The sequence below is a fragment of the Nannospalax galili genome, unplaced genomic scaffold (assembly GCF_000622305.1).
Source record: "Nannospalax galili isolate Female #2095 unplaced genomic scaffold, S.galili_v1.0 scaffold54, whole genome shotgun sequence".
Classification (NCBI taxonomy): Eukaryota; Metazoa; Chordata; class Mammalia; order Rodentia; family Spalacidae; genus Nannospalax; species Nannospalax galili.
In genome coordinates this window covers 96,746-124,730 of record NW_008341028.1, presented here as the reverse complement: position 1 = coordinate 124,730, position 27,985 = coordinate 96,746, and the positions used below count along the sequence as shown (strand labels likewise).

Sequence of the window (27,985 nt, the reverse complement as noted above, 5' to 3'; positions counted from 1 at the left end):
GTGTGTGTGTGTGTGTGTGTGTGTGTCTTTTTTGAGACAGGGTCTCCCTGTAGCCCCAGCTGTCCTGGAACTCACTATGTAGACCAGGCTGGCCTTGAACTCACAGAGATCCGCCTGTCTCTGCCTCTTGAGTGCTGGGATTAAAGGCGTGTGCCACCACACCTGGCCCATGAATAGCTGATTCTTGATCTGGAGTAAGAAATACAAAATTGACGTGAGAAGTGAGGCTGCTATAAAATGCTCGTGGTCTTGAGTCAAGTGTACACAGGTCCAACAAAAAGGTGCCTGAATGCCCAAACAAAGGGAAATTGAGGGTGGGCACGTATGCTCTCACACACAGAGGTGCAACAGACTGAAATACCACACTGACGAAACTCTCCTTGGGATTCTGCTTCCCCTAGACAAAGGATCTTAGAAGACCTTTGCTTCAAATCCAGAGCTGACTGGCTGGGGCAGGAAGCCTTTTCTAACTAAATGTATTTATGAGAGGGCTCCAGTGCCTCTCTAATGCAGCACAGTACTATGAAAAAGAAATTATAAGAAGGCTTAGTTTTTAGTTTAAATGAACCTCAGCAATAACTTCCTGTGAAGCTCTTTCAGAAACCACCAAAGTCATTTAAACTAAAAAACATAGTGGGAAAATTTTAATGAATATAAGCTACAGGAAATCCCATTTCAATGAGCAAGTAAAGGAAATGGGTAACTAGAGAGGAAGAAAGAAGTGGGTTTGATGAACCAGACAAATGACAATCCCAGAATCACAGGCTTCTTCAGCTTTTTTAGTATAATTCTCCTGCCCTTCTTTCCTCCCACCCTTGTTCTGCTGTTTCCATCCTCTTTTCTCATTTTAGGGTAATCCAATACGAACAAAATTTGGCTTTCTAATTCTACACTAGAGACCATAAGAAATCCCTCCTCACATAAGTAAAACAAACAAATACACAAGCTCATACTTAACTTAAAACTGCCTTCAGCAGTATTTCCACTTTAAGTATTTAGTAGCCCCTAGTCACAGACATAGTACAATTTCAAGGACTAAGGAACTATTAGAAAAACCAGTATCAAAAGAAAGTAAAAAATTATTTTAAAAAACTTAGAATTTTAGAATGGTTGAAAGCTCTAGGAAAGTCAGAGAACTGAGAAATCACAAAACACTGACAAATATAATAGCATAATCTTTTTTTCCCATGGCCAAAGGTAAAATAAGGCAAGAGATGATATTGATTAAAAGACAAAAATGAGAACAGATCTAAGTGGACAAAGGGCTAGTGTCCTTACTATAATCCAGACATAAATAAAAGGTAAGCAAGCATCAGAATGGGCAGAAGAAAAGGACTTCACAGAGCTGGCAGCAGACAATCAGCCAATGAATCCAGCAAGTCATGCGCAACCTCGTGGGTAATCAGGATTATGGATTCTACTGACAAGTTTTAAAGGCTGTTCAGATTGGGGCTGACAAGGTCACATAGAAAGGGTTTCTTTTAATGTTGGAAAATAAGGACAGTGTTCTTTGCCATTACAATTTAAAATGAAGTCTTGTCTTCTCCTTAGCACACGCAGAAAGTTCAGTGCAGTATGTTTGTGGTTGAAAAACCATAAATGAAAATGCTATTAATAAAAAATTTTGGAAATATGGAAAGATCTAACTCTGAAACACTCTGTATATTTTAAGAAGAATGTGGAGAGGAGTTAGCAGAATGGGCAGACCTTGTCTGGCAGCACATGCCTGAAGCACTTGGGAGGTACAGGCAGGCAGTAAGTTCAGAGTCATTCTTGGTTCCACAGTGAGTTCAAGGTCAATCTAAGACATACATGACTCTGTCTCAAAAAGAAAAAAAAATTACTAACTACTCCTCTCCTGAAGACTGCTCTTCTTGCCTTCTACTCAGCCTCATCTACATCAGATCCTACCCTAGGAAGCCTTTCTAGCAACTTGGGAATAAATATTCGGGCCCTGCAAGCACAAAATGTGATGCTTGGCCAACAGGGGGAACTGTGAACAAAAGTTCTGGGAAAAATTCTGCATCTTGGGCTGAACTCCCTATAAGACTTATCAATTGATTAGCACTTCAATGACTGTGTAGAGTTTGGAATGCTGCAGATCCAGAGCCTATTTACAATTCATCTTGGATCACCCCCTTGCCCACCAGTTTCTGACTTAACATCTTGAGAGTAACAGATAAAAAGTCTTTAGGAATGTATTACCTTAACAGAACCCTAGCTTCCACCAACCAAAAGGCAAAGAATGCCACCAGAGAGCATCTGAGGCCTATAGCTGAGATTTCTCTTCTGCTGTATATGCCTACCAATGTATTTGAAGTGTTTTCATTTATGACTTTTCTTTGTTCTGTTACTATAAAAACTTAAACTCTTTCCACACTGGGACATGAAATTTTGGGTAACCTGAATCTGTGTTCCCAGGCCATGGTCACTCATATTTGGCTCCAGAATAAACTATCTCTTATTGAGAGAGAGAGAGAGGGGGGGGGATTCTTGTGGTTTGCTTTTTAAGCTTTGACTTTATGACAAAACCTATTCAATGCTGTTATAGTTTGTTTCTCCATTTCTGTGACAAAACACTCTGACTAATATACCAACTTGGGGAGGAAAGAGTTTATTTAGCTTGTATCTCCTGGGTTGCAGTTCATCACTGAGGGGGCCCAAGGTAGGCACTCAGGGCAGTAACTGGAGCACAGGCTATGGAGGAGCGCTGCTTACTGGCTTGCTCCCCTTGCCCTTGCTCAGTCTGCTTTCTTATGCAACACAGGCCCACCTGCCCAGGGGTGGCACCACCCACAGTGGGTTGGGCCTCCCACATCACTCAACAATCAAGAAGATGCCCCAGAGACATGGCCACAGGCCAGTCCAATGGACGAAATTCCCAACTGAGGTTCCTTTTACCCAGGTGTGTGTCAAGCTGACAACTAAAGCTATCCAGTACACATGCCATTGTGAATAATTTTTTTTTCGTGCAATGCCACAGAGGTCAGAAGGTGGCTTTGGATTCCCCTGGAACTGGAGTAATGATAAGTTCATAGCCCCCATGTGGGTGCTGGGAATCAAACCTGGGTCCTCTGCAAGAGCAGTTAGTGCTCTTAACTGCTAAGCCACCTCTCCAGCCCCATTCTGAATAATTTTATCCACCCCCGCCTCCTCTAAGTTATCTTCAGTTGTCAGCTTGATAGATCTGGAATGAGGGAAACCTCAATTAAGGAAATCACTCCATTGGATTGGCCTGTGGGAAAGTCACCCCTGGGCAGGTATGCCTGAACTGTGTAAGAAAAGTAGCTGAGCAAGCCAGGGGAAGCAAGTCAGTAAGCAGTGTTCCTCCACAGTTTCTGCTTCAAGCTCCTGTCTTTAGTTCCTGTCTTAGTGTCCCTCAATGATGGACCTGTAAGCTGAAATAAACCCTTTCCTCCCCAAGTTGTTTTTGGTCATGGTGTATCACAGCCACAGGAAGCAAATGAAGACGTACACACCAACTCTATTTATAGAGGAAAAGCAAGCAAATGATAGTTTCTCTTTTGTTTCTGCATCCCTGCTTTCAGCATGTGCAAACAAACAGTAGTGGTGCACTGGTTACAGGAGGGAAGGGAGAAGCGTGGAATGAATGTGGTTGAAAAGTGGCTTCGTTTTCTCCCTTACACTTCTATTTCTCTTTAAACAATAAGCATGTGTTTACACATTACTTATACAATGAAAAAACTCAAATAATATTTTCCGGGGCTGGAGAGATGGCTCTGCAGTTATGAGCACTGTCTGCTTTTGTAGAAGATCAGGGTTTGAATCCCAGCACCCACATGGTGGCTAACAACTATCCATAACTCCAGTTCCAAGGAATCCGATGCCCTCTTCTGATCTCCAAGGGCATTGCATGACATGGATGCACTTACATGCATGCAGGCAATACACTAAGACACAAAATAAAAACAATAAATAAAATATTAAAAAACTGATATTTTCAAAAAAATAAGTCTATTAAATTTTTTGCGTGGGTTTAAAGTGGCTCTCTTAGCATAATAAATAGAGCTCCTCTTTAGATACCTACTTGCTGAAGTTATTTTAGTTCTGCCAAAAGATTCCTTAAAATCAAGAGCAACCTTGGAGCTAGGAGTTAGGAAGCAGAGCACTAAGCTAGAAGGGTATAAGCAAGGCCAGTGAATAAACAAACGAGTGCCAAGCAGTCTGCTCAGATGGTCTGGGAGCCTATGGGGAGTCCTCTGAGACAACCCAGAGATCAACAGCTCTGCTTGTGATGACTATTCACACAGAAGAAAAAAAAAAAAAAATCTGTATTTTTGATGGGCATGGTAGCACATGCCTGTTGTCAGCACTTAGGCTATCTTGGAAGACTGAAAGTCAGAGGCCAGCCTGGGATATATACTAAGAACTTTTCCCAAAAAAGCAAGCAAGTAAATAAATAAAATCTGCCTCTTTGAAACATCCTTCAAATGGTCTTTTAGGAATCCGGCTGGGGATGAAGTGTCTCCAGCGATCTGTGTGGAGCCAGTATTTGTTCTATGTGACAATGAAAAATGCATTACAACCCAGCAGGAGACGATATGGTTTCTAGAAGTGGATGGCATCTACTTACCACAGGCTAGTCCAACCATCACTGAGTAAAAGCGTAAGCAAAGAATATGATCATCAGAGCTGGCCAAATTCAGAGTGGGCAGACATGTCACCACCAGCCCTGTGATTGTCCGCTAGTTATGTTATTGCTACACATGTCAGTTTCCTTATTTAGAAAGTGCTGAATGCATGTAAGGACTGAAGGTTCAGTGTCTGCCACAGTGTCCAACTCATGTAAGTACCATCCAACTATGAGATTGCTTGAGCTGGAAACCCAAGAGTGATCTAATTTTACAAATTGGTAAGTTGCTGCAGGTTGCTTTTATTGTGGTACTTTACCAGTGCGTCAAACTGCAGGGAGTACCAGTATGTGAAATTACAGTTTCAGAATGATTTTGTACCTTGGTTGTGTTTTGGAAAAGGATTACTTCAGGTAGATTATCTCAAGAAACTGTCCCAGCAGCATTTCCAACGCACACTTTCAGAATCTTGCCTCTCTCTACCAGGAGACAGTTTATGCTGACCTTCCTCTGGACCCCACGTGGGAGTCTGAGACTGTCTTGACCAGTAGAATGAGGCTGAATGATGCTGCATAACTTCAGGGGTGAGGTCATGAAAGGCAGTACGGTTTCTGCCTGATTCTCAAATCTCCTGAGACACTTGCCATTGGAACTCTGCCACTGTGCAGGGAGAAAGTTTAGGTTATGGCACAGGGGACAGGCCATGTGGACAAGAACTGAGGTGTCCCTGGACCACAGCCAGCATCGCATCGCTGAGCCCGTCATGTGTCCAAGTTTAGGTACTGCAAGTGTGCAGGCTTAAAGCTTTCCAGTGGATTAGGAATGAGCAACATCTACTGTGTCTTGTCCAAATTCTTCATCACAGAATCCATGGGCAGAATAAACACTTGTATCACTCAGAAAGTTTTGGGGGTATATTTTGCTATAAAACCAAAATAACTAAAAGTCTTGTTATGGTCTGAATGTGCTGAATGCTTGGTTCACAGCTGAAAAGCACAACTGTGAGAAGTTCTGGCAACTCTGGAAGTGAAGCTAGCTAGAAGGAGGAGTAGCTCACTGGGGGCATGCCTTTGAAGTGAGAGTTGGTGCCCCTGGCAGGTCTCTTGTTGCTCTCTGCTTCCTATCTACCACAGGGTACAGAGTGAGCTTCCTTCCCTATTTGCTCCCACCACCATGGTGGTCGGCCTCATCATGACCAGAACAGGTCAAGACAAGGATTTGGACTGAAATCTCTGAAGCCATAAGGCTGAATACATCTTTTCTCCTTAGGCTGTTTCTCCTAGGCATTATATCATAGCAATCAAAAACTGAAAACAAGATGCAAACTCATCCCTTTACTGTTTCTCTTCTGAAAAAAAAAACCAAAACATACATATGGCAAGAGATTCCAACAGACACTATTCACAGTTAGACGAACACGCACTTGTAACTCGGCTCTCTGATCCACATGGAAACATGAGTGTGCCCCTAAAACACACTTGGCAACAGACAGAGATACTGTTTTGCGCTGGCTTTTTTCACTAAGATCATTTCATATCAGCATATTTACTTATAGCCTCATTTTTAAAAGATTGATTTATTTGTGTGTGTGTGTGTGTGTGTCTCTGTGTGTGTGTGACTGTATGTACATATACATCTATATGTATCCATGCATGGAGGCCAGAAGAGGGCATCAGATCCCTCAGAGCTGGATTTACAGGCATGTGCAGGACTCCCCGCTTGTTTTATGGGTGCTGGTGGAGAGACGGCTCAGCAGTAAAGGGCACTTGCTGTGCAATAATGAGGACCAGAGTTTGGATCTTTCTAATGATTGGGCCCATTATATGGTGGTGAGAATGAAGGACATGTGTTTACCTGGCTTTATGGACACTTAGCCCATATACTGGGTTTAAGAGGCATTTCTGGATAGCCTCAGTACATGAGGACCGAACAAGGGCCACATCAGGAGGCCTTCAAGCCATCTTAGCCCTGAAGATAGTCTCCCCTAATCCTGGAAGGGGCTACACATAGTTCTTAAGAAGGGCCACTCTGCACAAAGTGTGAGGATAATGGAGACATGGAGATTTCCCTTTGCACCCGGGAAAAAAAAGGCAGAGTGTGGGGATTGCCACAGTAATAATGGAGACTTTAGAACCCTCTTAATTAGGGTTTTTCCATCTTGGAAGGTGCCTTCACTTCAGAGACCTTAATGAGGGCCAGGCAGACACTGGCCAGGGCAAGCTGGTTCAGTGCTACCATCTTGGGATAAAGTATACTACACTACACAATACCATTAAAAATAAAGGCAGTGACTGGGGTCAGGAATGCCACTGATGTTCTAAAATATACATTCAGCTGCAGTGGTGTCTTGTATCTTAGGAAGCCAAGGATAAGGTGAAACTCAGAACTTCTAACATGCTATACTTGAGCATTCAGGAAGAAAAACCAGCCCATACCATGGCTACTGAAATGGCTCAGTAGGTAAAGGGACTTGTCACCAAGCCCGAGGTGTCTTCTGACTTTCATTCAGGCACCATGGTATATACTCCCCCAATCCCAATAAATGTGGTTAAAAAAAAAAAAAATCAACTAGCATTAAATCTTAATTTGGCTCTCAAATTCTAGATAAAATAGAAAAATTTAAGGCACATCAAGTATTTTTATTACGATATAATGAGAAAGAGCCTCATCTTACCTTGTCAACATTTGCTCGCGTTTTAGCAGATGTCTCCACATAGTTAACATTCCACTGGTCAGCTCTGTTTTTTGCCTCTTCTACAGAAACCTGCCTTTTATCTTCTAAATCTGATTTGTTGCCAACCAGTAGAAATGGGACATTCTCATCTTCTTTTACTCTTAAAATCTGCTCCCTAGATAAGTAAAAATAAGAACTATTAATATAATGTCTGTATGTTAAAAAAAAATCACAAAATAACAACCAGTTACCTGTAATCAGAATTTGTTTACAATAATATTTCTATACAACAAGTTTATCAGTAATCTCATAGAAAATAATAGATATGCCTTCCTTATTCTGCTGTCAATTAATTCAGATAAACATTTCCTTTTATCATTATTTGTAATGACAGGAAAACACAGCAAACAGAACAAGCAGGGCAGCAGTAGAGAGTTGTGAGCTTTGCTTCAGCTCAGGAACACGACACTCTCCTGGGCTTCTATGTTTGCGTGATTACAATTCGTGTACCAATAATGATACATTTTTTTTCCATTCAAATCCAAGCTTTCAGTTTTTTTTTTCAATGCAGGATGGAACCCAGGGCATTAAAGACACTAGGCAGGCGTTCTACCAGAGTCATCTCCTCAGTGAGACATGCTTAGTTTGACACAGCATCTCTTTTCTGCTCTTGGAACTCCTCCAGGATAGCATAGGAACTTAGTTTCCTTACACTCCCACAGGCTGTGTGGACTCTCAGACAATCCTTGCTCTGATGAGCATGACAGACCTGACTTGCTCTCAGCTGGGATGTATGTAGTATTTTTCTCATAATAAACTGGGGTTATGGGTTGTTTTGGAAGACGTTCTCAGAGGAAGAAAGCCCTGTTCTTATCACATATCAAAGGTCCCTCAAAATACTCTAAAATCTCCACATGACAGAAATTTCTGAAAGTAATACAAGATCTTGAATTTAAAGATGTTACAGATTATGAAAGGGTCACTCACTTTAAAGTACAATGGCTCCACTCTTCCTAGTCATGTGACTGTGAGCAAAGTACTTCTTTCCCTCATCTATGAGATGATGGAAACTTACATAGTTGCTATGAGGATTAAATGTAAAGTGCTCGGTATAACTATGCACAGCATACAGTAAATGTATAATAAATCTTAGCTGCTCTTATTATGTACTGAAGAAGATGTTTAGTTACTTTATTTATTTCTTTTACAGCTTTAGGATTGAATCCAAGGCCTTGTGCATGCCAGGCAAGAGCTCTGCCACTGAGTTAAGCCTTCACCCCTTTTTATTTTGAGACTTGGGTCTCACTAAGTTGCCCAGGTTGGCTTGGCCTTGAACTTGTGATCCTTCTGCCTTAGCATCACAAGGAACTGAGGTTACAGTGTCTGCAACCCTATCTGGTGTTTTCACTTTTAAATTTATTTTTAGGTGTATGAGTGTTTTGCCTTCATGTATGTAAGTGCACCTACCATGTGCGTGCAATGCCTACAGAGGGCTAGAAGAAGCTGTTGAATCCTCTGGAACTGGAGTTATGGATGGCTGTTAGCTACCATGTGAGTGCTAAGAGTTGAGCCCAGGTCCTCTGCAAAGGGCAGCCAGCACTCTTAAATGCTAAGCCCTCTCTCCAGCCCTGCCTTTTCACTTTCAAAAATTAAGAAACACTGGATGGTGAGATGGCTTGGCTGGCAAGGTAAAAGTGCCTGTTGCTAAGCCTGACAACCTTGTACATGGTGAAGAAGAGAACTGTCTCCAAGAAGTTGTCTTCTGACTTTCACATGTACCCAGTGGCACATCTATACACATATTCATATTCATTCTCTTCTCTCTCCCCCCCCGCAAATAAATCTAATTTTTTAAAAATTAAGAAACAGAAGGAAACATGTGAGACATGGATTTATTATCTTCATCTTAGACATGACACTTCTGAAATTATTAAGGTACAGAAATTAAACATTTTAGAATGAGAAAATGAAAAAATTAATGAACTATCTGAATAGTAGATCAACAAAATACATCTGATTTTTACAAGGATCTTACAGTGATACTTGAGACCAAGTAAAAAAGTCTTCATTCTTCAGATTGATTTGTTTTGTCCCCTTGGATAGTATTTCCTCACCACTACCCACCACCTCCAAATAACTTTACTGAGTATTCAATTTCAAGGGCTTTCTAGATGCCATTCCCCGTTTCCTCACTGCAAACGTACAGTTAGTATTATACTGATGCTACAGAGGAGGAACCCAAGGCTCAGAAACTGTTAGCTTGCTTATAGTTACCTCTATCCTCCACTGATTTACTCCTACCTTAAACATCTTTCTTTAAAAATAAAATGTTAAAAAGCATGGCACCTAGTTGTTACGTGCTAAGCTGCATAGTTAAATTGAACGGTCCACAGCATTATATTTCCTACCATTCACAATTTCTTGCAAAAAGCATGTCAACAACTCACCATTCTTGCTATTAAGTTTGTGATGTGCTTGTGAAGAAAATTTTGGCCAATCATGTTTTTTTTTTTTTTTTTTTCCCGGGCAGGTAACAAATTTTTTGTTTTTTTAAAAAAAAAAAAAAAAAAAAAATTTTTTTTTTTTTTTTTTTTTTAAAGTAAAAAAAAATTTTTTCCCTGCCCTGGAAAAAAAAAAAAAAAAAAAAATTTTTTTTTTTTTTTTTTTTTTAAAGTAAAAAAAAATTTTTTCCCTGCCCTGGAAAAAAAAAAAAAAAAAAAAATTTTTTTTTTTTTTTTTTTTTTAAAGTAAAAAAAAATTTTTTCCCTGCCCTGGAAAAAAAAAAAAAAAAAAAAATTTTTTTTTTTTTTTTTTTTTTAAAGTAAAAAAAAATTTTTTCCCTGCCCTGGAAAAAAAAAAAAAAAAAAAAATTTTTTTTTTTTTTTTTTTTTTAAAGTAAAAAAAAATTTTTTCCCTGCCCTGGAAAAAAAAAAAAAAAAAAAAATTTTTTTTTTTTTTTTTTTTTCCAGGGCAGGTAACAAATTTTCTGTTTCTTTAAAAAAAAAAAAAAAAGAAAAAGTTTTTGTCTTTATTTTCTTGAGACAGTCTTGTTTCCAGGCTGGCCTCAAACTTGCTGTGTAGCCAAGGATAGCCTTCAATCCCTGGTCCTCCTTCCTCCACCTCTCAAGTGCTGGGGTTACAGGTATGCTACCACACCTGACTCTCTGTTACTTTCTTAGCCAGTTTCTTCATGATTGGCAGACTAAACAAAGATGTTAAGACAATTGACCTACTTAGTCCCACTAACTACTAGAAAAGTGAATGTGACTTAGGTGTTTGTGATCCTAGCACATCTGTGCTAATAAATGCCTAGTAAGTTACTCTTAGGTGATGTAGAGGACCAATTCTGAAACCTTAATGCTCCCAGAAACATGATCAAGGAAGACCTGGGCCTACTGGGTCAGAGATGAGAAGATGGTATTTCTTAGGCTAGTTTTATATACTACTTTCCTAGTTGTCATAGAAAGGCACTATTAGGTCTATAACCTTCATACACATTTTGCTTAATGTTACACTCCTTTCGATATGGTTTTAGAGGATATCATAAATTAAAAAATATTTTATCAGTTTTATTTTACATGTATGAGTATATTGCTTGCATGTGTGTAAGTGCACCTGTGTCATGCAGTGCCTGTGGAGGTCAGAAGAGGGCATCAGATTCCCCTGGAACTGGAGTTACAGACAGTTGTAGCTGCCATGTGGGTGCTGGGAATCGAACCTGGATCCTCTGCAAGAGCAGTCAGTGCTCTTAACTGCTGAGCCATCACTCTAGCCCTAGTTATCATAAATTTTTAAAATATAAAAGTCCCTTTAGGGGCTGGAGAGATGACCCAGTGATTAAGAGCACTGACTACTCTTACAGAGGACCTGGGTTTGATTCCCAGCACACACATGGCGGCTACGAACAGTCCTTAACTCCAGTTCCAGGGGAATCTGAAGCCCTTTTCTGACCTCCACAGCACTGCACGACAGGAGTACACTCACATACATGCAGGCAATACACTCATACACATAAAACAGAAATAATAAATATATTTTTTTAAAAAGTCCCTTTAAAATTTGGCCCAGCTTCTTCTTCTTCTTCTTTTTTTTTTGGTTTCCCTGTAGTTCCAGCTGGCCTGGAACTATGCAGACCAGGCTGGTCTTGAACTCACAGAGATCTGCCTGACTCTTCCTCCTGAGTGCTGGAACTAAAGGTGTGTACTACAATGTCCGGCTTTCACCCAACTTTTGTCATTAAAAAAAAATATATTATTTTTAATTTATGTGTATGAGCAACTTGCCTGCATGTATGTGAGTTTGGATACAGGGTCTCCCTGTAGTTCCAGCTGGCCTAGAACTCACTGTATAGATCAGGTTGGCCTTGAACTCAGAGATCTGCCTGCCTCTGCCTCCTGAGTGCTGGGATTAAAGGCATGTGCTATCACACCTGGCCAACTTCATTTTTGATGTAAAAAAAGAGCCCAGGGCTGGAGAGATGGCTCAGTGGTTAAGAACAGTGGTTGCTCTTGCAGAAGACCCAAGTTCAAATCCTAGCACCCACATGATGGCTAACAACTGTTCGTAACTCCAGTTCCAGGGGATCTGATGGCCTATCCTGTCCTCCACAGGCATTGCATGGCATGGGTGCACTTACATACATGCAGGCAATACACACATACAAATAAAATGAAAATAATAAAATAAAAAGAGAGTCCAAAAAGTTAGATTCTCGAGTCAAATACTTACTAAGCGTGTACTATATTGCTATATGATTGCAACTGATACTGAGACGGAAAAGAAATGTGTTTTGCTCTCAAGAATGTTTACCTTATAAGGAAAAGCATAAGTGAAGATCAGTAGAAGAGTGTGCTAAGTATGATAAAAGTACACAACTTGTAGAGATGTGAAGCAATGGGTCTATTTTGGCGAGAGATGACCAGGAAGGCTGATGGCAAAGTGGAGAGCTAGCACCTGTGTTAGTTGCGCTTGCAGGTTTGAACATGTGGAGTGCCTACTATAACCATTCAAATCATCTCAAAACTGCCTTTCCAAGGGCTGTTGAGCCACTAGGACCACTTTATTTATGGGAAGGGCAACATACTGGAGATATACCAGCACAGTAATGAATCATCCTGATTTCCTGTAACAGTCAACAGCCCAAGATTCTTGCCATGGAAATACTTTATTCTCCTGAGATGCTGCCTTGGTTTCAGTAACTATGGTGACAAAATTCATTCCATTATCTAGATCAGGGCCTGCTATATAATAAACTCCACACATTCACTGAATGCGTAAATAAATACGCATAGACACTTGTATAACCTTCAGGTTTACAAGTCTCCAGCATCTGTCACCCTTTATGCTATATCATACATGAAATTCCTTTACAGAGCCTGAGAGGATGGGTTCTGACCTCCATCATACAGTATAGCGGCTCTGATCTCAGCAGGCCACCAGAGAATGCCGAGATCTGGCCTCCCTCTGGCCTCTGACAGAGGGGCTGAAAACGCAGGGGACTTCCTGAGAGCCCCCCAATCCTGCCTCCACATGGTGGTGAGCTTCCCCTAATTGCGCCATACCCATCCCCCTACCTGGGATTTTGTGAGGCCCTTCCCAAGGCCCAGGGCAGATCTGGCTTTGGTAGGTGAAGGCTGAAATTCTAGTAGACAACCTGAGAGGGTGGACTGCCTGAAAGCGCCTAGATCCTGCCTCCACGTGGTGAAGGAAGCCTGTGTGTACCTGACTGGAACCTGAATTGGGCTTCTGTGGTACTCCTGAATAGCTGATCTGAAGCCATTAGTTCCCTCCAAATTAAACCTGAGGGAACCTGAATCCTGTACCAACCAGCTTTACATAACCAATAAAGATAGAATCTAGGTATCCCGATAATACAAACAGAAGCATACTTCAACTTAATTCTCATACCAGAATCATAAACAACAAAAGAAATTCACATGCCAAAATCACAACAAAAAAAGGATAAAATGGAAAGCCAAAACACTATGTTCCCCCAAACTCCATCAATCCTGTAGAAGATTTCTACAAGAAGAACCCCCTAGAGATAGACCAAGAAATTGAATTTAAAAGAACAATCATAAACATGATCAAGAAATTCGATGAAGTTAAAGAACACACGAAAAAACAAATCAAAGAACTAAAAGAAGATAATGATAAACTTCTGAATAAATTCACAAAAGAGAAACATTGAAGAAAACTCAGGCAGAAATGAAGAAGGAATGTAAAACTTAGTAAGCCAACTTGAAACAACAGGGGAAAGCCTTACCACTAGAATGAATGAAATGGAAAACAAGAGTATCAACACTGGAGGATAAAGTTGAATTGGACCACTCAAGAAAGATTATGGAAAATTAAAAAAAAACACAGGAATGGAATATGCAAGAGATGTGGGACACTATGAAAAGACCAAATCTACAGATCATAGGAATAGAGGAAGGAGAAGAATTTCAGGTTAATGGTGTTGACCAGATCTTAAACAAGTTTGTAGAAGAGAAGTTCCTGAAATTAAGGAAAGACATCCGCGTACAAATACAGGAAGCACAGAGAACACCAAATAGGCTCCCTACAACATATCATAGTAAAAACAAAGCAAGTCACATAGAAAGAAAAGCCCATCAGAATTACAGCTGAGTTATCAATGCAAACTATGAAAACCAGAAAAGCCTGGACCAAGGTATTTCCAGTTTTACATGACAATAGATGCCAGCCTAGAATACTTTACCCAGCAAAAATGTCTATTATAGTTGAGGGGGAAAAGAAAAGTCTTCCATAACACAAAAAGCCTGAAAGAATACATGTCCACAAAACCAGCCCTTCAAAGAATACTTGAAGCAACACAGAGAGTGGAGAGAGAAACAACTATACCCAAGGGCAATGAAAGAAAATAAATAAATAAAGGTATAATCAAGGAAACACAAAATTAGACAGAGAACACAAACAGCAATCAAATGACAGCAACCAAAAACACATCTTTCAATAATAACCTTAAATATCAATGGACTGAACTCTCCAGTCAAAAGACACAGGCTAAGTGAATGGATCAAGAAACAAACTGCATCTCTTTGCTGTTTGCAAGAAACCCATCTCACCTTCAAGGACAGGCACTATCTTAAGGTAAAAGGATGGAAAAGACTATCCCAAGCAAATGGCACTAAGAAACAAGCAGGGGTTGCAATTCTAATACCTTACAAAATAGACTTCAAAGTAAAACTGATCAGAAGAGATAAGGAGGGTCACTTCATTTTGATCAAAGGAACAGTTAACCAAGAAGGTATTATAATCCTTAACATATATGCACCAAACTCTGGTACACCCAAATTCATAAAAACAATACTACAGGACTTTAAGACACAGATTAACCCCAACTCAATAATAGTAGAGGGACTTAAAGGACAGTTTTTGCCCCTTGCCCTCCACAGTTGACCAAGTTCCAAGGGACTATGGAACATCTCTCAAAATGTCCTGTTACTGGTGAGTCAGCTGTCTTCTTGTTCAGTGAGGCCATGGAGACCCCAGCAGATGGACCTGAACCATTGTCCAGTCTACAAAGAGGAGGGTCAACTCAGAGGAAACAGCTCATTCATGCTTCCAACTGAAGCCAGATATGGTCGAGCAGGACCTTTGACCTATTTTCACATAGATGGAACTGGTAAAAGGAGCCAGGAGCTCCTCCCAAGCCCACGTGACCCCTGAGGAACAGATCCTCAAATGACCTTAAGTGTAAAAACAAATTGATTTATTTGGGCCAACTGTATGATCTTAAACAACCAAAAGGAAAGTATAACCAAAGATTAAAGTATGAGTCTGTTTCTAATAAGACAATGCTACTCAGATGTAAGACTTCAAATCTTGGCCTGCAGTTCTGTAGTGCCCACCTGCAGCTGAGGGAGACAGCCAGCTATTGTTCTAGCCTAAAAGCTAAATGATGGCTAAATTTGTTTTCTCTCTCTATCTAGAAGCATTTGAGAAGGAACTGACATTGATTCTAGCTACTTGAATATCTGTCAAAGTGCCTGAAAACAAATCCTGAGTTCACTCTCGAGTCCAGCCTTGTCAACCCAAAGGAAGATGAGGAGGAACCCAATAGGTGGATGCTTTAAATGAGGAAGAACCCAATAGAGGGATGCTTTTGGAAGCCATTGTAAAGAAATTCCAATGGACTCTCATATGAACATTTGAAAATTGTCCAGTTCTGACTTTTTTCTAGTTCCCTGTCTAGAACTTGTAATGCTAATTACTCTTGCCTTTACTTCTCCTTCATATCTCCTAGTCACGATTCAGACTTTCCTTTCCTCCACAAGGTAAGAGTTATGCAATTTGGGAATCTTGTAGATAGACCCACTGAAGGGGTACTCCAACTGACTTACCCTACATCCCTGTTCAGCATGGAAGAGGCCAGAGCAGTCTGCGTCCCTATTCCCTACTGGCAATTTGGGTAACCTCTTCAGAGGATGGTGTGATAAGAACAGGAGGTAGGAATTTGCTAGGCAGTTAGGGTAAAAAGACCCCAAAGAAAAGTAGGCAGTTTCTTGGCTAAAACCCACAATGTCCTTGGGCCTCTAACCTACTCCATTCCAAAGGCCAAAAATGTTGAAAATATTTGGGAGCTTTTATCCAATACTTAAAGGGTTTTAGGGTTACCTCTTCAGAAGGGGGAATGTTATGAGTAGCCAAAAGCCCCACAAAAAAAAAAAAAAAAAATCAATGAAGAAGAAAGAGTACATGAAGTTATCAGAAAAAAGTGATGGGGAGATATGGGAGGAGTTGGAGGGGAGGGAGTGGGCATGGATTTGATGCATGTATGAAATTCTCAATAAATTGTTTATTAAAAAAAAGAAATTCCTTTACAGAATAAGAAACTTAATTTTACAAATGAATGTGTATTGTAAAATTTCTCAGTTACATGCCTTTTTTGGGAAAGAATGTTTTCTTAGATTCCTTTAAGTACTTGAGTCTTTCAAGCACACATAAAAGTATGTTCTGTATAAGTCCTGGCTGCTTTTCATTCAACCAGTTGAAATACATTTTGTTCTCAAAGGCCCATCTAATTTGAGAAGCTTTCCCACCCTCTTTCCCTTTTGGATCTTCTGTAATGATCACTGCCCATGTTTCCTGCTTTACCCTCAATCAGGTTTTGCTTCATGCCTTATATATTCAGTTAGGCTGTGCAAATCTTGACTAGAGGATCTAGTACATGCTCTTTTGTATCCTGCATAATGAAAGCAGACTCATAGCACAGAAATAAACATATGTAAGTAAAGAGCATTAAAAAAATTTATTTATTTTTATTTATTTTATGTGCATACATATACTGCCTGCATGTAGGTAAGTGCACCTATAACGTGCAATGCCTGCAGAGGTCAGAAGAGGATGTCGGATCCCCTGGGACTGGAGTTATGGATAGTTGTTAACTGCTGTGTGGGTGCTAGGATTTGAACCTGGGTCTTCTGCAAGAACTACCAGTGTTCTTAACCGCTGAGCCATCTCTCCAGCCCTGAGCATTTTTGATTATGCACAGTACTTACAAAACGAATCAAGAACTTTTTATGCCAAACTTCTCTCAGATATAAAGTAATATCATTTCCACTCACTAGAACTGCTCCTCCAAATCAAATGGATGTCAAACTTTAAATACACAGTAAACAAGATATATTGTAGAACATACCAAAGTGTGCAAGTCACAGTGACATTATCTGTATTTTAGGAACTGAGGGCTGTGCTCTGGGAGGAGAATGGCAATGTGCCTGCTGACATGAGACATGCTGAGAGATGCATGACTAACTCAGAAAGATGTTAAACCGGGGGTGGGGCACCATTATACGCTCTCAGTACTGACTATGATGGCAGCAGCAGTGCTTTACTCTAAGGAGAACTGGTTCAGTAAAGCACAAAGGGTCGCTGGGCAGTTGAAGTGACAATGTAGCCAGCAGTAGGGCAGCTGTAAGAACCTGAATATGTATGTGCATCTGCATAGCTGTGTATACACACAGGGGAAGACACACTATTCGAGACAGTAAGAGAGCAACAAACAAGAAGCTCTGGTTGTCCACCTTGTTCTGGGAAGGAACTGCTGTGCAGCCCATGAGCAACACCACGTTCTCACTTACCTGAAGTCAGCTGTGGCTGCAAAGGATTCCATTTCTGTGATAGAAAAGACGCAGAGGAACCCCTCCCCACTTCGGAAGTAGTTGTCTCTAATGGCAGCGTAGTCCTCCTGCCCAGCAGTATCTAAGATGTCGATCTGCACCTCTTCTCCATCCAGCACTACCTTCTTCCTGTAGCTGTCTGCTTTGGTAGGTTCATAGTCCTCTACAAACTGCAACACATGAAAAAAACACACTGATTTTTAAATTATTATTTTTGCTTTTAAAAGCATCTTATTTAGAAATCACTATGAATAGTACAGAAGTTCATGTGTTCTTTACCTCCTTTTCCTAATGGTAAAAACTATCAAATTTTATTTAAGTGAAAGAAGTGCTATGCGGAAACAATAGAAACAGACTGGGTGCTAAAAACCCACACGATTTGTTGGCTGTTGTTGTTAGAAGACCAGGTTAGACACTTGGCCATTCATCACAAATTATTCTTGGACAACACAGGTAATCTCTCTAAAGTTCCGTTTTCTCCTCTAAAATAGGGATACCACTACTTACTGCCCAGGACTGTTATGAGGATTAAGAAAGTACTTAGCAACCATAAGCTGGGATTTTATCGAGAGGAAGAATTGAGAATAAATGGTTAAAATAGATGATCAACTTTTAAATTATTAAGACTTGATAGCATTCCTCTAGAGAAAGAATACAATGCTGTATGTATATAGGATGGATCCTTAATTCCAAAATGATGAAGTCTGATATAAATATACACACCCATTATGTAGACTGTCCAAAAGTACACATTTAGTGACCTGGCCTGTATCTGTCTAGGTGAATTAGTGCTGTGCCAAGCACAGACTTTGCACTGAATTTATTAACTAACACTACCTGTAAGTCAACCTCAAGTCTCAATCAGTTTTTATACTCACTAGCTCTACTAATTAAGATGGGAATCTCCATTAAAATACTAAAAATAAAAATGCTAAAGCCTAGAGTCTTAAAGGGTCTTAAGTTTTTGAATTAAAAAATTAAGCAGGCATAGATGTTGGCTCTCAACTTAAAAATGGAAAAAATATTACTAGGAAGGAACTTTCAAGGACTCAAAGACTCCAGCCAAAATAACACCAAAACTAAGCAAAATATTCTCTCAAAGCCTAATCCTTAATATTTACTGTGAATTTAGCACTTACCTCATCATACATGAACTGCAGAGTTAAGGCAGACTTGCCCACACCACCACTGCCCACCATGATGACTTTGTGCAATGCCAAAGAATTCTGACCCTTGGGCTTATTTGCAGCCATCCTGTTTCCCAGAGTTTTCACCAGAGGATTAAGAAGAATCTAAGAGAAATAAAATAGGTAGGGCTCAGTACAGTTCTTCAAAATTCCAAAGTAGGAAAGAGACAGATGTCCTCAGGACTCGGGACTAGCTTTCATTCTGCAGTGATTGTAAACAAAGGACAAATGAAGTACATGCTCTTAGGGGAAGAATCACTTATCAGAATGCTACCAGGATGAGACAAGCAAGCATTTCTCTTCCTGTAATGAACTGTGACTAAATGTGAAACTTTCTTAGGGCAACCACATGCTGGTAATAATGTCATATTAGTTACACTGGAATATATTTACACAGTTTTTGCAAACAGGTTATAAGATCATTTTGCTTTCCTATCGGTTCATATCAGCAATACTTGAAGAGATGTTCCTTCTAAATTCAGTAAGAAACAAAAATGATTGTCATTCATTAGACCTCTTTGGGAAGTCTTGCTCTAAGTGAAGAAATGTCATTCAAAGAACTAGTAAACAAACTTATAACAATTATCATGCTATGGAGATGTTGGTTGTTTTCTTTTTTAATTAAAATTTTTTTTTAATTTTGTATGAATGTACTGACTACACCTGTGTCGTGCAGTGCCAGTGAAGGCCAGAAGAGGGCATTGGATCCCCTGGAACAGGAGATACTGGGATTCAAACCTGGGTCTTCTGCAAGAAACAGCCAGTGCTCTTAACTGCTGACCCATCTTTCCAGCCCCTAGTTATTTGGTTTTGATAGTTAATATTAACTTCAATACTTTGATCTAGCATGCCCTCATTTTCCTTAGAACAACCATTTGTTTCAATACATTAGTGTTTCAATGTGGAGTCCAGATTATTCTAGAAGCTGTAGTGGTGACAGGTACTAATGGCACCCAGTTTCCTATGGCCATAGTACCAGGCTTTAGTGGGAAAACAAAAGGCTGCAAAGTCACAGCAAACACTGTTTTGGAGGCTCAAGGAAAGAGGCTTTGTTACTAGGCAATCAAAGGGTTACATCTTCCTCCTCAGCATCTCCTAGACACGTTTCTGTCAAAGTCACAGGCAACAGCTTTCCTAAATGGCAGCCCACAGGCCTTTCCCATGCTGCCCATCTCCTTATCTGTGCCCGTGTCTCCCAGCTCAGCTGTCAAACCTGTACTAGTTTCCTTCTGTTCTTTAAATGCTCTTCCCTGCCTTTGGCCTTGGCCATGCAGTTTCCTGTTTACCTGGCTGTCTCTTCTCAGTCTGGGGGTCTGACCCTTACCTGAAACTCTCAATATAAATTAGGCTTTCCTTGGTTCAGTGCTCCCAGGTAGCATCTGATTATTTTTCCTTTGTAACCCTGAACACAACTTGAAATTGCTCAAGTGTGTAGTTGTTCCTTAAGGGTCTTCTCAGGTATAGTACACCAGAAGTTACTCGAGTGTAGGGACCACCATGTCTATTTGGTTATTTTAACATAATGGTGTATGTGCATGTTGTAAGTGCAGGCACATGCCATGGAACACATACAGAGGTGAGAAGAAAACTTTATGGAGTAGTTCTCGTCTATCTTAATGTTGGTTCTAGGAATCAAATTCAGGTCATCAGGCTTGTAAAGCAAGCACTGTACCTGCTGAGCCAGCTCATTGACTCTTAAATGGTTTCTTTTAAAGATAAAAATAAAATAATTTATTTATTGTGTGTGAGCACATGTGGAGGTCAGAAGTCAATTTTGGGGGATTGATTTTATCTTTCCAATGCAGGATCTGGGGATGAAACTCAGGTTGTCAGGTTTGCACAGCAAATGCCTTTCCCTATTGAACTATCTCACTGGTCATTCTTGGTTTTCTTTATGTTTAATTTAACGTGGCTTGGTAGAATGAATCATTCAGTTCACATGTAGTGAATGAATGGATGAACAAAGGCTTACAGCCAGACCTAACCTTGGGGAGTACTAGACCAAACTGGTACAAAGCAGCTGCTGATACTAGAGTCTCAATCAGGATTGGAGGCCAGGAAATTCTGCCACACATGTTAGGTCTCACATTAAGCAGTCTAGGTCACTCAAGAGTTGGACACTGCATCATGTCTCGCCCAGAAATTACAGCCATTTGTACATTTGCTCATTACAGAAAAGTATTCTAACAAAGAAACCCCTCACAATTCTACCATCCATTTAACAAGACCATGTTCACATCCTTTGACACTCTCACTCCTGTTTAGCACAGCTGAGATCACATCATACATGTAACTTTTGAGTCGGTTCTTATGACAGCATAAACATTCTAGAAGTCATTTGAACTAAGGTATGGCAAAGAACTAAAAGTTTAAGTCAACTCAACAAACAAGGACAATGCCCTCTTTACGTGGGTACTGAGAACATGATCATCAGATTCTGAGGTCTTATCACTATTCAAAAATAGTGGCAATTATGGTATACTTTAGATAATGAACTAAAAATCCAGTTTATACATACATTAGGAAATGACTTTTTTAATTAAGATCCTAATCTGTTGCAACTATCATCATTTTATAGCTAAATAACGATTATTTTTAAAGCAGTAAGTACTGCATGAGCTCTGGTTATTACCATATCAATTAATATGGGGGGTTTCTCAAAAAAAATCTTTAAATTCTATTTACTTATTTATTATTTATTTATTATTTCAAATGTGTGTGTGCACGCATGTGTTTGCATGCCACAGCATTCCAGTGGAGGTCATAGGACACCTTTCAGGAGACGAGTCTCTCCTTCCACCATGTGGGTCCTGGGGATCAAACTCAGGTTGCGAGGCTTGACAGCAAGCACTTTTACCTGCTGAGCTATCTCACTGGCCTGGGTTGTATATTTTTAAAGAAAACCCCTAGCAGTTATACCAAATGGGTTTCCTTCCAGAACAATTTAAAGTATAGCCTATGACTGAGAAATGGAAAAAAGGTGAAGATTCCCAAAGATATTTTCTTAAAGTATAGATATTTCCTAAAAACTGTGAGTGGCATATGACAGACTTCTGCAAGGCTGTGCAGGAAAAGAAACTCCCACCAAGGAAATTATCCTTGCCTCCCATTAGACAAACCTGCCATTTCCACACCTTAGCACCTTACCGCTAGTGTGTTAGTCAGCTTTCCATCATGGTGGTAAAATACCTAAGTAAATCCACTTATAAGAAGGAAAGCTCATGGTTTTTGAAGTTTCAATCTGTGGTTGACCGGCCACATTGCTCTGGGCCTGTGGTAAGACAGAATCACAGTAGAGAATGTGTGGTGGAACAAAGATCCTCACCTCAACGGAGATTAGGAAACAAAGAGAGAAAGGGGAGGGATGGGAGTCCAGACACCCTTTTTAAGGGTATGCCCAAAATGACCTCATCTCCTTCTACTGGGTCCCACCTCCTAAACATTCACTGCTTCCCAACAGTGTCATAAGTTGTCAACCAAGCCTTCAACATTATGACCTTTGGGGAACATTTAAGATCCAAACTGTGATGTGCTCAGATATTGTTTTGTATGGTAAATAGCCAATGTCCCTTCTGACCAGAACATTAGATACATACATAAAATAAGAAGATTCCACTAGTTCTAAGAATAATGTAAAGATAAGAGGAGTTATGGGATAAAGAATATAAAGATGGATTAGTTGAATCAGACAGTCACAACTGACTTCTCTGAGGAGCTGGCATCTGAGAACTGAACTTATAAAGGCACCAGCTAATTCTGAGGGCAAAGCATTTCAGGTACAGGGAGTATCTGTGCACAAGGGAGCTGACATACTCTGGGAGCTAGAAAAGGGCTGGTGAGGATGAAGCCTGGTAAGTGATGGGAAAGTAGCTGAATCATAAGACTCTGAAGGACCTGGAAAAGTGCTTGGATCCAGTTAGGGAAAACACCGAAGAAAGCTCAAACTGAAATGAAAAAAAGAGATGAAAAGCTCAGTAAGCCTAATAATAAGCTCAGGGAGTCTTACCAACAGAACAGATCATGTAGCAGTCAGACTATTAGGACCTGAAGACAAGGTATAGGAAATGGTTCAATCAAATAAAATGATAAATTTGTAAAACCACTAATGGAATATGAATGAACTCTGAGGTACTATGAAAAGACCAAAATGAATTATGGGAATAGAAAAAGTAGAATGTCAAGCTAAAGGCATGGTTAATGTTTTCAATACAATTATAAAGGAAAATTTCCCAAATCTAGAGAGGGATACCCATTCAGGTGTTAGAAGCTCACAGAACACCAAATACACAGAATAAGAAAAGAAACTCCCCACTTGTTATAGTTAGAACACTGAAAAGAAAGACCAAAGAAAGGTAGGGAAAAGCTGCAGGAGAGAGGAGTCAAGTCACATATAAAGGCAGATCATTCAGAATAACAGCTGATTATTTGATGGAAACTTAAAGTCAGATGACCGCAAAGGATTCAGAGGATACTGGAAGGAATATTTCTAACAGAAGACAGGGATAAACATACCCAAATGGCACAGCACAAGAGAAAAACAAACAATACTAAAATTAGCAATCTAAAGAGATCTGAGAATACAAAATCAACAAATGACATGAATTAATACGTATTTTCCAATACTAACTCTGAATATTAATGGTGTTAATTCCCTGGCTAAAAGATACAGGCTAGCAGAGCTGATTAGAAAACATGATTCACATTTTTGTTGCTTCAAGAAACACCATTAACTTAAACAACCACCTCAGGGTAAAAAGATGGAAAAAGGTATTCCAAGCACCTGGAACTAAAAAACAAGTAGGCATAGCTATTCTATTATCAGATAAAATGGACTTCAAACTAAAACTTGTTAGAAGAGACAAAGGTCATTTCACACTCATAAAGGGAACTCCATCAAGAGGACGTTACAATCCTAACCATATACACATTAAACACAGGTATACCCAATTTCATAAAACCAATACTACTAGATATAAAGCCACAGATTAATTCTAACATAGCAGTAATGGGAGATTTCACTATTTCACCATCACCAATGGATAGTTTGTCTGGACCAAAAATAAACAGACAAATTTTGGAGTTAAATAAAACCATAAATCAAATGGATCGTTAACAGACATCTGTAGAACGTTCCACCCAAAGACTAAAGAATACACATTTTTAAGCTGGGTGTGGTGGTGTACATCTTTAATCCCAGCACTCAGGAGGTAGAGGCAGGTGGATCTTAGTGAGTTCAAAGTGAGCCAGGCCTACATAGCAAGTTACAGGCCAGCTGGGGCTACACGAAGACGCTGTCTCAAAAAGGCCAAAAAAATAAAAAATAAAAAATAAAAAGGAATATACATTCCTCTCAGAAACTCACAGAACCATCTCCAAAACAGACCACATATTAGGTCACAAAGCAAACCTTAATAAATATAAGAATATTGAAACTACCCTGTGTTCCATCTGACCACAACAGAACAAAGCTGGTATCACCAGCAAGAAAAGCACAAAAAGCACCCAAAGTCATGGAGACTGAACGACACACTGTTGAACAATAGGTCATGAAGAAATTAAGAAGGAAAGAAAACATTTCTTAGAACTTAATAAAAATGAAACCAAAACTACAGGCTATAACGAAGGCATCCTAAGAGGAAAGTTATGGCCATAAATGCCTACATGAAAAAGAAACAGATCTCTCAAATAAAGACTTAATGATGCACCTCAAGGCCTTGGAAAATAACAAACAAAACCCCCACATTAACAGACAGGGAGAAATAATTAAAATCAGAAATTAGTGAAATAGAAAAGAAAAAATACAAACATTTATCAATGAAATGAAGAGTTGGTTTTTTGAAAAGATAAAAGGGACTAGAGAGATGGCTCAGTGGCTAAGAGCATTGGCTGCTCTTGCAGAAGCACCTACATGTCAGCTAACAACTGTTCTTTCTTTTGATCTCTGTGGGCACTGCACGACATGAGTGTACTTACACGGAGGCAATACACTCATATACATAAAATTAATAATAATAATATAAACAAGACTGACAAAATTCTAGCCAAATTAGCCAAAAGAGAGAAAGCCCAAATTAATAAAATTAGGGATTTTATTAGAGACATAAGAACACATGCCAAAGCAATTCAGAATACCATAAAGACATACTTTAAAAACCTACATCCTGGGCTGGAGAGATGGCTCAGTGGTTAAGAACACACTGCCTGCTCTTGCAGAAGACCTGGGTTCAATTCCCAACAAACACATGGCGACTAACAACCATTCGTAACTCAAGTTCCAAGGGAATCCTGACCTCCACGGACATTGCATGACATGGGGACGCTTATACACAGACAATACACTCATACATATAAAATAAAAATAATAAATAAAACATTAAAAAACTCTACATGTGCCGGGTGTGATGGCGCATGCCTTTAGTCCCAGTACTCGGAAAGCAGAGGCGGGTGGATCTCTGAGAGTTCAAGGCCAGCCTGGTCTCCAAAGCGAATCCAGGCTTGCTGTGGCTACAGGGAGACCTTGTCTCAAAAAGGCCAAAAAAAAAAAAAAACAAACAAACAAAAAAAACTCAATAACAGCAACAAAACCCTCTACATGCTACTAAATTGGAAAATCTAAAGGAAATAGATTAATTTCTAGGTGCATATTACCAACCAAAATTAAACCAAGACGAATAAATAATTTTAAAGATTTATAACCAGTTAATAAGATTGAAGCAGTAAGAATGTTTCCCAACCGGGAGGAAAAAAAAAAACAACCTAGGATCAGATGGATTCACTGCAGAAATCTATGAGATCTTCAAATATGAACAGCAATACTAGTCAAATTATTCCACAAAACAGAAAACGAACGAATGTTTTAAAACTGTTTTTATGAAGCCAGTATTGCTGTGATACCAAAAACCAGACACAATAAAATAATTATAGACTTATCTCCCTCATGAACATGGATGCAAAAGTTCTCAGTAAAATACTGGTAAACAGAATTTTAGAGCATACAAAGATTATTCATCACGATCAAACTGGTTTCATTCCAGGGATACAGGGGTGAAAATCAATAAATGCAATATATCACATAAATGATCTCAAAAGATGGAAATCTCCTGATTGCCTCAATACATGCAGAAAAAAAACCTTTGACAAAATCCAACATCTCTTCCTGATCAGAGTTATGGAAAGGTTAGGAATGGAGGGAGCATACCTCAATATAATAAAGGCTACATATGACAAATTCGTAACCAACATCATACTAAATGGTGAAAAACTCAAAAGCATTCCCATTAAGATCAGGAACAATACAAGGGTGTCTACTCTCTCAACTCCTCTCAATATAATGTGTGAAGTCTTAGCTAGAGCAGTAAGAGAAGGAATAAAAGATAAAAAAATTGGAAAAGAACTCCAAGTATTCCTATTTGAAGATGATATGATTTTATACATAAAAGACCCTAAAGACTTCACCAAACAGCTCTTAGGGCTGGCAAACAATTTCGGCATAGTGATAGGATAAGATAAAATTAATATACCCAAATCAGTAGCCTTCCAATAGAACACTGACAGATACACTGAAAAAGAAATCAGAGAATCAACACCACCCACAAAAGACACAAAGAATAAGCACATAAACAAACAAACAAACTAATAAAGGAAACAAAAGACCTCCAGGAAACAAACTGGGAAAGACACTAAAAGAAAGGCCTTTCATGCTCATGAATTGAGATAATTAATATTATGAAAATGGCCATCCTACCAAAAGCAATCTACATATTCAATGCAATGCCAATCAAAATCCCCATGACATTCTTCAAATAAGTAAAAGAAAGAAAGAAAGAAAGAAAGAAAGAAAGAAAAAGAAAGAAAGAAACCCAATCTTAAAGTTTATATGCAACCACAAAAGACCAGAGGAGCCAAACAATCCTGAACAAAAATACAGCAGAAGTATCACACCTGATTTCAAGTTATAATACAGAGCCAAAGCAATAAAAACAGTATGATCCTGTCAAAACAAAACAAAACAAAACAGAAAAACACCAAAAAACCAGACACACTGATCAAAAAAATGGACCCAGAGAGAAGTCCACAAAACTACGACTACATGTTTTTTTTCAGAAAAAGATGCCAGAAACATACAACAGAGAAAGGAGGGTCTCTTCAACAAATGGTGCTGAGAAACCTGGATTTCAGCATGCAGAATGAGACCAGATCCCTATTCCTCACTGCAGGGATGGAGAGATGGCTCAGGAACTAGGAGCTCTGGCTGCTCATGGGTCCCAGCACTCACATGGCAGCTAAAAACCACCTGTAACTCCAGGTCCAGGGGGATCCAATGCCCTCTTCTGGCCTTCTTGGGCATTGCAAAACATTCATACACATAAAATAAAAATACAACAAAATTCAAAAAAGAACATCATAGAATGAGTTCTGATGGAAGTATGCAGCCAAGTAGCAGCCACAACCAGTTAACAGAACATTCCTGTTATTCCAAAGTTTACTCTGGCCCTTGTACAATTTCCTCCATCATTCTAAGAGCCACTGATCTGATTTCAATCCTCACTGCTTTGCAGTTTGCAAAGTGTTATATAAATGGGTATTTGTATAGCCTTTTGTGCCTGCTTTCTTTCACTTATAGACTTTTTATAAATCACATCCATTTTGTTGGAAAAACATCTTTATTATTATTTTAAAAATTACATTGCTTAGAAATAGCACAATTTAGGTTGTTTCCACTTTTTAAATTTTATGAGGAAAGTAGCTATAAACATCTATGTACTGAGAAATGTATAAATCCATTTTTATTTTTTATGTAAATACCTGGGTAAATACCTAAGATTGGGACTCCAAAGTTGTGTTGTATGTCTAAATATTGCCAAAAGTAATGTTCCCACCCCTGCCTCCACCCCCGTAGAGCTGGGAGATAAACCCAAGGCCTTATGCATACTAGCATGTACTCTAAGAAGCATTTTTAAAATTAGCATCACTTTCTCCTTTTATACCAGAGGTATAAACTTCCAGGCACCTTTTAAAATCTGTTAACGTATTTTTATAAGACATGTAAACTACTCATTAAAATACAAAAGTAAAACAGCTTCTATAACAACCACAGGACCAAGTGTATCACTGTATCACTGGAACTCCAAGTTAATGTTATATATAATTGGAATTCTACAATTAATCATTATTGTAGAATTATATAATTAATTTGTGATTTAACAAAAAATGGATACTGATTCAGGAGTTCCTCTTTTCAATCTGACTTCTGCTTCTGATGTTTTGATTATGAGCAAGTGAGAACTTCCCTGAACTCACTTTGATTTTCAAAATAGGGGAAATAGTCTAGACCAATGCTGTGTAACGGAACTTTCTGAATGATGGGAATACTTTGCCCAATATGGC

At 39.3% G+C, this 27,985-nt stretch overlaps 1 protein-coding gene across 2 annotated transcripts in view; it reads right to left on the bottom strand.

Annotated features, from left to right (window-relative positions):
* Rala (RAS like proto-oncogene A) overlaps positions 1-27,985 on the bottom strand; it is a 65,861-nt gene that overhangs the window by 3,517 nt on the left and 34,359 nt on the right. For both annotated transcript variants that reach the window (XM_008836268.3, XM_017799016.2), the window contains exons 2-4: positions 18,551-18,703; positions 17,373-17,581; positions 7,267-7,441 (exon numbers count right to left, since the gene is read on the bottom strand). In XM_008836268.3, coding sequence (XP_008834490.1) covers positions 7,267-7,441; positions 17,373-17,581; positions 18,551-18,664 — 498 coding nt within the window. In that variant the 5' untranslated portion in view covers positions 18,665-18,703. The remainder of the gene's footprint in view (positions 1-7,266; positions 7,442-17,372; positions 17,582-18,550; positions 18,704-27,985) is intronic.